At 25.0% G+C, this 12,102-nt stretch overlaps 1 protein-coding gene across 1 annotated transcript in view; it reads right to left on the bottom strand.

The window, feature by feature from the left end:
- Positions 1-4,112: 4,112 nt before the first annotated feature.
- Positions 4,113-12,102, bottom strand: part of copb (coatomer subunit beta) — a 37,803-nt gene continuing 29,813 nt past the window's right edge. The window contains exons 9-15 of the mRNA XM_065798241.1: positions 11,758-11,936; positions 11,420-11,564; positions 8,939-9,006; positions 8,409-8,606; positions 8,079-8,168; positions 4,684-4,839; positions 4,113-4,208 (exon numbers count right to left, since the gene is read on the bottom strand). Coding sequence (XP_065654313.1) covers positions 4,146-4,208; positions 4,684-4,839; positions 8,079-8,168; positions 8,409-8,606; positions 8,939-9,006; positions 11,420-11,564; positions 11,758-11,936 — 899 coding nt within the window. The 3' untranslated portion in view covers positions 4,113-4,145. The remainder of the gene's footprint in view (positions 4,209-4,683; positions 4,840-8,078; positions 8,169-8,408; positions 8,607-8,938; positions 9,007-11,419; positions 11,565-11,757; positions 11,937-12,102) is intronic.

Below are 12,102 nucleotides of genomic sequence, written 5' to 3'. Positions count from 1 at the left end.
AAAAGTTTTTTTTAACAGTAATTAAATTAAGCAAACAAAATTCTTTAAAAAAAATAAAATTTTACAAACAAAAAAAACTGGTTAAAAATTTTCGCATAAGTTCATAATTTTTTTTGTTTTGTTATGTTAAAGAAACCTATCGTATGAAGAAATAGTTGCAGAAAAATCAAAAATTAATTATTGGTTATCTACCTGCATTAATTGGATTCCATTGTTATGAATAAATTAAACAACATATAAGCAATTTTCACGACTCAAACCTTAAACCACATAAACATTTTAAAAAACCTGAACCTTTCAAAAACCCAAGTAAAAACCATATACACAGAAACTTAACTAAACAAGAATGGATTTATTTTAGCATAAATCCTATTTATTTTTAAATCTCATTAAGAAATATAATTTAAGAAAGATTGAGCAAAAAACTATGTACAACGTATTTACATATTAATAAATATATATAAAAATAAAATTTAAAAAAATAGTGCTTTGCGTTTTTTTTGTTTTGTATTCCCTGTAAATTGTATTTTTATATGTCAGTGACACCCCAGTAAAGAATCTAATCCTCTTTATTTACCTTGTTGTCTTTTTAATTAGAGTCTAATCAAAGTATACATTTTGAAGTCAATAAAGCATTTTTTAATTGCAAAATTACTATATGTAAGTTAAAACAGTACAAATTGACACGAAATTTTTTTTTCCATATATCTTAAGCATAAATGGAACATTTATAACGACTGTTTGATTCATTTAAATTGCCGACTTTTAACATTTACCGACAAAAATTGCATTTAACGCGATCTTGTTTTAATACTATTTATAAAAGTTTGCGCAAAGCGCCAAAAACGAGGAAAGTCATGGCGTCCGCATTTTTTTTTTCATAATCCATGAAACCATCCGCTTTAAACAAAATCAAAGGTTTTGACATGAATAACGTTTCAACTAACACCAAGAGTATCAATCGATTGACGTATGAAGATTGATAACCGCAATGTAACTCGATTAAAAAAAATTATTACTAATAAAAATTCTACCAACAATTATACTTTATACTATTTAAAACAATTATACTTTTAAATTTTAAATTATACTTTTAAAACGTGCTACTTGAAATACTAGAAAATTAAAAAACTCTTTATAAATAGTATCGAAGATACTTTTTGGCTTTCGTATAGAGTAACCTCAAACGACGCATTAAGCTATAAATTGTTTAGTATGTTTACGAAGATAAACTTTTATCGATTAAATGTTTATTCACGGTTAAAACTCAATACAGAAGTACGATTAAAAATGTACGCCGAATTAAAGTAGATTAGATTTAGAAAGCTTAAAAATTCAATGTTTTGAAAAAAAGAGACTAAAATATAGATATATATATATATATATATATATATATATATATATATATATATATATATATATATATATATATATATATATATATATATATACACACTTTTTTTTTACTTATTTTGACTAAACCCTTTCCCAACCAAAACCCTCAGTCTATATAAGCTCATTGTGCTCCGCGTATCCGTGCAAACATCAGTCGATGTCTGTACATTTAATAATTTATAAACTATTAATTTATATAAACAACAATATAAATTTCCTTTGTTTTAGATATATTTAAAACTTTTAAAATACAACTTTTTACATAAAGTGTGTTGATTTTGCATTTAAACACTCCCATTTACACCTCCCCCTCCTTCCGCCACACACATACAAGGATACGCAATTAAAAATTTACTTTTATTTTTTGTTAAATTTATAAAAGCATAAGATTTTATCTTATGGTCCAAACAAATTAAAAACAAATATAATAATAAAAAATGGCGCGTACCTTATCTCTGTAATAAAAATGATTTGAATTTGATATTTCAATTTCTTTCCGCGTTAATAAATAAAACAAATTAAAAATTAAATCGAAGAAAAATTATTGCAAAAAAAAATCTATTTATAGCTATGCATACGAATGTAATTTAACTTTTGATGGTTTGAAATGTTAACAATTGTTTGATACCTTGTTAATTTATTTAGTTACCTAAACTTTAAGAATTTATTAAACATTTTTAAATATTGTTGGCTATATAAATGTTATTTTGTTAACAAAATGAAACATATATAAAGTGTTGAAAAATTTAAATTCCTTGAATGTGTAAAACGGCGTTTAAAGCATTTTTTAAAAGTCATCATCCAGGCATTATGACATTTAAAGTCATAATGCCTGCATGGTGCATGTTTACGACTTGAATTAGAGATTCAATTTAAAAGATTGTGGTCAGATTACAAAATAAATGAAAAAGACGAATGCATTATGGATTGTTAAGAATTTTTACTCAATAAAAACATTTGTAAAACGTTGTGCACCTGGCAGGCGTGTATTTTTAAACTGCTTTTTAAGGCGGGCTTATGTCAAAAACTTTTTCAAATAAAAAAAGCTTTTATTTCCAACTGTTCGCGCAAGCAAAATATTTTGCAAACAAATTAAGAAAGTAAAATCAATCAATTAACTAGCAGAAGACGATATTTATGTAAGAAGCGAAATTCCCATGGGTTTATTGCAATAACTTAACAGGGGTGAATTTTCAAGTTGATCTTTTTTTAGTGCATTATTTACATAACTTGCTGAATTCTAAAATTTAAAGACAAAGTATACACATCCAACCATGCGAAACAATTGAATATGAATATATAATTGAAATTACAACAAAGAAGATCTTTAGAAAATTTTAAACTTTAGAGCACTCAAAGAGGATAAGCAAAATGAATTTGATAGGGAGGAGGCAAAGGATAAACCAACTATAACAAACAACTTGGTTTCTAATTTTGGTGAAAAAGTACTTATCTTGATAAAAAAAAAAAAAGTGAGAAATTGATGGATATTACACCCATCACTGCTGTATCCTTTTTTTTGTGCAAATTATATCAACCTGACGCAAAGAAGATAAAACATATCGTATAGGAAAAGGAAAAAAATGACAGATTTATTTTAAAAAACTATTTTACTAAGACAACTTTAAAGGGATGGGCAATTAAAAGTTGTAATTACGAGATTAATGAATCAGTACATATGAAAAACTAAATCATTTAGAAAATGATAAACAACCTTTTATATAAAAATGTGCAATGAATCCACTCATTCGTTTCAAATATGCAGGTCGAGCAAAAGATATGATGTACTGTACGAAACATATCCTCCTATTAAAGGCGTACGGATTTTTAAGTTTTGTCTTTTAAGTACTGTCTATTTTATCGGCGCCGGCTATTTGCATATACAAATCGGCTACATAAATAATAACACATTTAACAAACCTTACAAACCAATTTTATTTGAAGAAACTTTAACAACCACGTTTTTATGTAAATAGTCATACTTAGAAAATTTTTTTTTTGAGTGCTACAATAATAAATTCAGGTAAAACTGGTACAAACAAATATATTTAAAAAATAAAAACTTCATTTATTTGAGCATTCGCTTAAACTTTTCCTTCTATAAAGGATTTATTAATTTTAAAAATTCATACGAACACTTCTGCGCTATTTTTGGTACAATCTATTGAACATTTAATACATTGGTGTGATTTTTTTTCTTTAACTAAATTTCTTTTGTTTTATTATAATGTAGCTATTTGTTTTTCATCGAATAATTATTCAAACACCCCCGTTGGCTTTGGTTTTATAATTAGCAGTATCTGGTTTCCGAAAAAAGCTCACTTTGTTGCCATAGCAAATATTTGTTTTTATATTTTTTAAACAAACGATGTCATTCCATTAAAATGATAAATGGAATTCATAAAAGCTCATCGTGCATGCACGCGCAGATTTTTTTCAAGCGAAATAAAAAGAAAAATGTAAAAACTTTTTTTTTAAGTTAATGTTGACCAACTTGAAATAAAGTTATTACTAAAAACGCGCAAATAACTTAAGTGGAATAAAATTGAAGCTATTACAACGTGCTTATAACTAGTAGCTTATAAATGTATACTTTGCATCTGCAGCAAATATAATTTGGCAAACTGCTGATAATTTCACGTTAAACATAAAAACTATTTTTTTTTAAATCTAAGTTATAGAAAGAAAACAACAACAACAAAAAAAAAAAAACAACATAAAATTATGGATTTAATTTCTTTTACAAAATTCTATACTTTTACGATCTTTTTTTGAGAGAGATTGATTTTATCGCCAAGACTCAAAGCCATACCCTGAAAAACATTTGTTTTAAAATTTAATCAATAAAAATTTAATAGTAAGTGAGAAACAAAATTTATAATAATAATAATAATAATAAAAAAAAAAAACAGACAACTTTACTTTACTAAAAATTAATCTAATTAGAAAAGTAAATGGTATAGATTTATTACTATAAATCTATACCATTTACTTACTATAGATATATTATTATATATTTCCAATTTTTTACACAAAAAGTTAAAAACATTCTTAAGATATACTTTATATATATATATATATATATATATATATATATATATATATATATATATATATATATATATATATATATATATATATATATATATATATATATATATATATATATATATATCAGCTCTTATTTAATTAATCGATCACTTTTTTGCGCTTCAAATAACATTAAAACGCACGCACATATAAAATATTTAAAAAGGAATTAAATAGTAAAACTTGGTTTAATTATACCTGACTTTTGGCACGAATTCTAATATGACCAATGACCGAGGCGTCATGACCGCCATTCAATGGTTTTTCTATGCTCAAATTTGCCAACGCGTCCTCACCAAATATACTTTTGGCGTATAAGTTTGCAGCAAGAAAACCACAATCACCTGATATTGCCTGTGGTAAAAATAGAGGTGTTAAAGAAAAGTTAAAAAGAAAGTTACAATAATTCAATATTAGATCAGAAAAGCAGTTTAACTATAAAAAATTACTTAGTTAAAATATCACAAAGACGAAAAACTAGATAAAAAAATTAGGTCACGAAGTTCAAAGAAGGATAACTTAAAAGTTGACTTTTAAACATTGGTTCTTGATAAAAAGTTTTGCGCTGTTGAGAGGCAAAAAAGTAGCTTTAATGGTTGCTAGTTGTTGCTATATTCCCATTCAAAGTTATTAATTAGTAAATTTTACTTTTTCATCTCAAGAATGCTTCACAATTTCTTAAAAACATCATCGTTCAAATAGTAAAGAATTTTTGTCATAAAACCAAAGTCAATAAAACTACAAATTAACTATAAAGTTGTTTATCATTCACATTTTTGATAATATCAATTAACTTTTGTTTATATTAAATATCAAATCATTGGTTTCAGCTTTACCTATTTTTTTTTTAACTGATAAAAAAATCGAGTTCCTGGAGTGGAGTCAAGTGCAACTTTTTATACCTCGTTGGTAATAATACTCTTTACCTTTTTCTTTCTTTTAAAACATAGGAGAGATCGGTACCAAAATAAACAGAACAAAAAGTCATTAACTAAAATGTCTTTTTATGACATGTTTCATTACCTTTTGTTTGTTTACATATAAGATGTTTTTATCGTCGATTTGCATTTTGATGTTTTTAAAATTTCTGTAAACTTGAATTATTAAACATAGTTTATTCAGAATATACTTAGAAACTCTCAAATGGTATTGCTTTCTATTCATGTATTAGCTAACAAGACAAGCAAAACTTATAACAAGTGATTTTATTATTGTCACAAGGAAAGAGCAATTTTTAATTCCCCAATCATGTACAATCTAATAAAAAAAATGATGGATGGTCAGACCAGTTGAAAACAATCTGCCAAAAGATATGTAATCAACAGATCAACAAATTTATTAAACAAAAAAAAGCTGTTAAGGACTGGTCAACTAAAGTTCTGAAACAAAACCAGAACTTATCAATTTGGAAGCCAGAAGCTACATCAATCAGTTAAATGTCAGCTTTTAATTTTATCAGTCAGCATATTTAATAAACAATGTTCAAGTTTTATTGCAAAAGTTCCAGTTTTTGCATTGAATCGTTGACAAAACAGGGATTACAACAGTTTATGCAATGTTAAATAGCAAACTGGGTGAAGGACAGAAGAAACATTTACAAACATTTTATTTTTTGCATATTCCTCAAGAATTTGATTCCTTTAATTTTAAACTAACATAAAAATTGCATTACCAGTAAAGTTAATGTATCTAAAGAAAATGTCTTGACTTGTAAATGATCCTGGAATTACATTCTCCATTTTTAAACCAACAGAGCATTGTAATAAGTTTAGTTAAATGCCAACTAACATTTTTAGTGAGTTTTTGCCAACTGACAAAAACTGGTCCATTTCAATCTGACAAGTGGAATGATAAGATAAAGTATTTAACTATTTTTAATATCATTTTTATATTTTCAATTTTGAAAAAAATCAAAGACAAAACTCAGTTTATTAAAAATGCATATGTTTGTTAAAATTCTTAACAAACATAGGGCTTGGCAAATAACAAATACCATTATCGATGGACCAGCAAGAAACTCCAATGCTCAAGATACTGAAAAGTCCAATAATATTTACAAATCAGATCAACTATTTTATTATCATTTCTTCTGCTAGTATACAACCTACAACCTGCACTATACACTATACAACTTTTTCCTAAAGATGGAATAAGAAAAACAGCTATCAACTAAGGAAAGAAGGAGTCTTTTATGACAGGCTTTATTCTGCCATACATTTTAAAAATTATGTTAAAATATTGTTACAAAACTAATAAACTCTCGTTTTTTTCGAATAGTTTGAATAGTAGCACATTTGGAAATGAGTTCAGTTCAATAAGTAAATCACGATTGAAACTTATGATTTTCATTATGATATGTAAAACTTTTGACTTTGAACTACAGATATCATTCATTCAACTGCTTATGATATCCATTTAACTGCTTGTATCAATATGATAATAAGTGTTCCTATATTTGATTTTATTTTGTCTTTTTAAGTTATTTCTTTACTTGATGTTTTGTTTAATTATTTCTCTTTAGAACTTTATATAGTACTTAAATTTTTTTCACAAGCTCATTTAAAAATAAACTTGTGAAAAAGTGTGTTTACTAAAATTAAAATTTTTCCTAAAGTAACAACATTATAATTTGTTACTTTAGGAAAAATTTTAGGAGTACTTTAGGAAAAATTTTATGAGTAGGTGTCGTTTAAAACAACACCTAGTCTTAAGTAAGCACTTGAGAAAAAAGTTATAAATTACGACTATGACTAAAAAGGTAAAAATAAAAAAACATTAAAAAAAACAAAAAACATCAGTGGATAATAATAATGTTTTCTAAATAACCTATACTATTTGCTATAAAACACTATTTAATTTTTTAATTAAATAAATATTTAATTTAAATATTTATCATTAAAAAAAGGTTCACAGTAAAGACTGTTTCGTAACTCATTGCATTTGAATAATCTACAGGTTTTGATTATAAGTTTTTCACTTTCAATTTAAACTGACCTTAAATGATATTTAAAAGTTGTTTATTTTGAGAACTACTTTGAATTAAGAATCTAACCTTCTCTGGGATAACTTTGATTTTTAACTGTGCAAAGTTAAAAAATCTCTTTTAAGTTGACTCACAGGGAGGTAGGTAAAAGGTTGCTTAGAGGTAGGTAGGAGGTCTGAAAAGATCATATGGATGCTTAGCATAAATAAAAAAAGTTTTATTTATTGTGTTCTATAAAATGTTTTATAAAACACAATATTGTATTTTATAAAACAATTCAATATTTTAAAGCCTTATTTTCCAAATTATTTTAAAAATCTTAAAAGTTAAAAATTTTATTAAAACAAATTAACCTTATTGTAATTAAAAAATTACAATGTTGTTTTTATGTTATTCATTATAAAATTCAAAGTTCAAAAGCAACAACAATTTATCTTAGATGTTCCAAATAGAATTGACTTATTGGTTGATCAATGAACCAAGAATTGCCTTATTGGCTGATCAATCAACCAAGAATTTTAACTTCGAATATAAATATATAACTTCAAAACTTATAAATGTAAGACTTCTTTAGGATCAATAAAATGTTTAAAAAAAATAGTGTAGTTACCTTTTCAGGTGTAAGACATTTCATATTTGTACATTTGATAATATGATCAAGATACTCACGAGTGTCTGTAATGTTAGTGTTAACAGAGACCTAAAAATATTTAATGTTTGTGTTAACAGAGACCTAGAAAATACTTGATGATTTTTACTTCACTTTATTTCAACATTTTTTTATTTTTACAAAATAATTTTATCTATTTTAACTAAAAATATTTTTAAATAAAAATTATTTTAGAATAAAAACTTTAACTAAATAATTTTTTATAGTAATTTATAATTAAAGCAATTTAAAGTATTTAATATACAATTTAAAACTTAAAAGAAATCTAACTTTATTTTCCCATTCAAACTCTGCCCACATCTGCCTAAACTCTGTATCTGTGCAAGATGCAGGAATTATATAATCCATGATGTCAATATGAATATCATTTAAAACAACACAGTTTCTATCACCACTTCCACCACTCACATCATAAACGATGTTACCAAATATTATTCCATTTTCTGTTGATGCAACTTTAACACTTGCCTTAAAAAAAAATCTGTTACCTGAATGAAATGGCTAATAAACAAGCAAACACATACTACTAGTAAACAAGCAAACACATACTACTAATAAACAAGCAAACATATATTACTAGTAAACAAACAAACATAGTCTACTAGAAACCAAAGAAAGACATAAATAATAGTAAACAAACATATATATATATATATATATATATATATATATATATATATATATATATATATATATATATATATATATATATATATATATATATATATATATATATATATATACATATATATATATATTAAGGTATTTTGTTTATTAAACAAAATTATTATAATGCTGACCTTAATATTAGAAAAGTCATGTCCAGCTAATGTAACAGATGATGGTTTTTCAACCAGCTTTAAATCTCCTAAAAGTAATTTTTATCAATCTATTAAAAACCTATAACAAAATTTAAAATTTTATATAAGTAAATATACAGTATGTCAAAAAAACACCCCCTGTTAATTTTTCAATAAAAACAAATTTTTATATGCTTAAATTCTGATTTTTGACCTCAATTTTTTTTTTAATATTGAATTTATATCAAAAAACATTTTTATAACAAGAAATTAATATTCTAAATATATTAAAATTGCAGAAAAAAAGCCAAAAACAAACAAATTTGATTGATAGAAGTTATTCTAACTAATTTTTTAGCAAAGTTTGTATTCTTTTAAGGTTCTTAATAAAAAAATGGCGAAAAGATATGAAATTCATGAATCAGTAAAAAAACTGATCCTGGGACACTATAAAAGTGGAAAAGGATATAAAACTATTTCTAAAATAGTAAATGTTAAGCCTAATAGTGTAGGAAATATCATTAGAAAATATAAAAAAATGGGTACTGTATAAAATTTCCCAAGGACGCCCACCTAAGACTACCTTACGCACTGATAGACAAACTTTTCGAAAAGTTGAACAAGATTGAGGATTATCTGCACCAAAGCTTGCAAACGATTTACAAAAAAATTATGGTATTGATCAAGTTTATAACTGCAAATCCTCAAACTGTTCGCCATCGCTTGAAAAATCAAGGTTTTGTAGGGAGAGTTGCTTCAAAAAAACCTTTTTTGATTAAAAAGAATTAAAAGGAAAGATTGGCTTGGGCTAAGAAACATTCAAATTGGGCTATTGACCAATGGCAAAGAGTTTTATGGTCCGATGAAACAAAAATATGTTTGCTTGGTTCTGATGGTATCATACGCAAATAAAGAAAAAATGATGAATCAAAAGAACATTATTGTCAGCATCAAAAAAAAAAAAAAAAAAAAAAAACTTTTTTCTCATGCTGACAATAATGTACCTTCTATTGATGTTTCAACAAAACAATGACCGGAAACACACATCTAAACTCGCTTAACAATTGATTGCAATGAACCAAATTGAAGTAATGAAGTGGCCAACTTGATCACCTGATCTTATGGAATGATCTTATGGAATGATCACCTGATCTTATGGAATGATCACCTGATCTTATGGAATCCGATGGTAAATTTATGGCATGAAGTTGAATTTTCTCTAAAACACAAAGGACTCTTAAAAAACGTTGATGAGCTATATAAAACTATTGAAGGCATGTGAAATGAAATTACATAATTAAAAATTGATAAACTTATCAATTAAGACAAAATGATGTGCCATGATACTAAAAATAGTACTTTTTTACTAGTTATAAAAAATTTTTTTGGAATAATTTTAATATACCTATACATTATATAAATTTTTTTGGAAGACTATATTATTTTAATACACCTATACAAGCAAAACAACATGTTTATTCATTTTTATGTTGCCGTATTAATTTAAAATCTTTTCCTTATAATAACAAATTGATTCAGTTTTTTGTTATAGGGAAAATGCTGCCTTCAGTAATTTAAATTAAAAAAGTAGAACTTTTTATTTGGTTACTTATTTTTTGGAGGACAGTGTAAATATAAAAAATATACAAAACATCACAAGCAAAATATTTCCTTCAATAATTATTCAATATTTAGATACTGATACATAAACTGTAATCTATTTTTCTCAACTTGTTAGTTTGATTACCACTTGTCTTATTTAATATTGAAAACAATAAACTTATGCATGTCTTGATTTCTTAAAGTTAAATCTTAGGCAAAAAAAACAAACAAAAAAAAACAAAAACAAGAATTCTTCTATTTGTAAAATTCTGATAATTAATTTCTATTTAATAGAATTAAATTTATGTTTTTATTACGCTATTTTAATATGCTAAAAGAATTTAAGAATTTAAAAATTTAAAAGAAATTAAACTATTTTCAGCATATTCATATGGTTGTTTTTAACTTATTTATAAAAGGGTTAATTAGGCAATACAAATCTTGAAGAACAAGGTTGGTTCACATATAAACAAAATAAGTCCAGTACTACCAGTGATGTGGTGAAGTTTGAATTGTTTACCTCTCAATTAGGCAGTAAAGACTCTACATCTTTGCTGCATAATTGATTGCATAAATTGGTAATAATTCTTATATTTGTATTAACTAGTGAATTTAAAACAATCCTAATAAATAACTTGAATTAATATTATTACATATTAACTTAATAAAAGTAAAGGCATTAATAAAATAAAAGTTTTAACTTTATTAATTTAATATGGTAACTATGGTAACTTTACCTAAAGTATGGTATTTATGGTAACTTTACACATTATTACACATTAACTAAATAAAAGTAAAGGCATTAATAAAATAAAAGTTTTAACTTTAATAATTTTTTATTGAACTTTACCTAAAATATGGTAACTATGGTAACTTTACCTAAAGTAGCAAGTTCTAAAGTAACATTTTGCAATGTGTCGGTGGTTTGATTAACAATAAGTACATCCAAAACAATATCATATTGGTTCACGTTAACATATGCTTCTGCATAAATTGGATCAGAAAATCCTGTCAGTTGTGCTACCTGTAATAGTTATAACATGTTCAATGTTTAATATTTTATCTCGTATCTAAACATGATTACAAAATATAAAACCACACTACAATATATTCATCTTTCTAAAAAAAATGGTTCAGTCAAAAGCCAGTCGAAAACAAAATTGTTGCAATAATATGACAAAAACACACACACATAAATAAATATATACAAAAACAACCTTATTTAACTTTGAACTCATGCTCTCATCTTCTTTTTTCATCAAAGGACTATTAATAGCCTGAAGTAAACTGACTTCAAACTGATTTTCAGCAACAGACTGATCTGATTTTACAAAAAGCTGCAGGAATGCTATCGATTCATCAGGTTGGGAAAACACTGTTTTTTTATTAACATCACCTAAATTAAATTTTATAGTTGTTAACAATGTGGATAAAAAAAATCACAAGCAAAAGATTATACTAAAATAAATTTTACAATTAACAACAAATTTGAACTTATATATATAATACAGTAAATAAAAATGATAAAAAATATTAATACATCCATTATAACTGGAGAAAAT

Source organism: Hydra vulgaris, chromosome 05 (assembly GCF_038396675.1).
Source record: "Hydra vulgaris chromosome 05, alternate assembly HydraT2T_AEP".
Classification (NCBI taxonomy): Eukaryota; Metazoa; Cnidaria; class Hydrozoa; order Anthoathecata; family Hydridae; genus Hydra; species Hydra vulgaris.
This window is presented reverse-complemented; position numbering and strand designations above follow the sequence as displayed.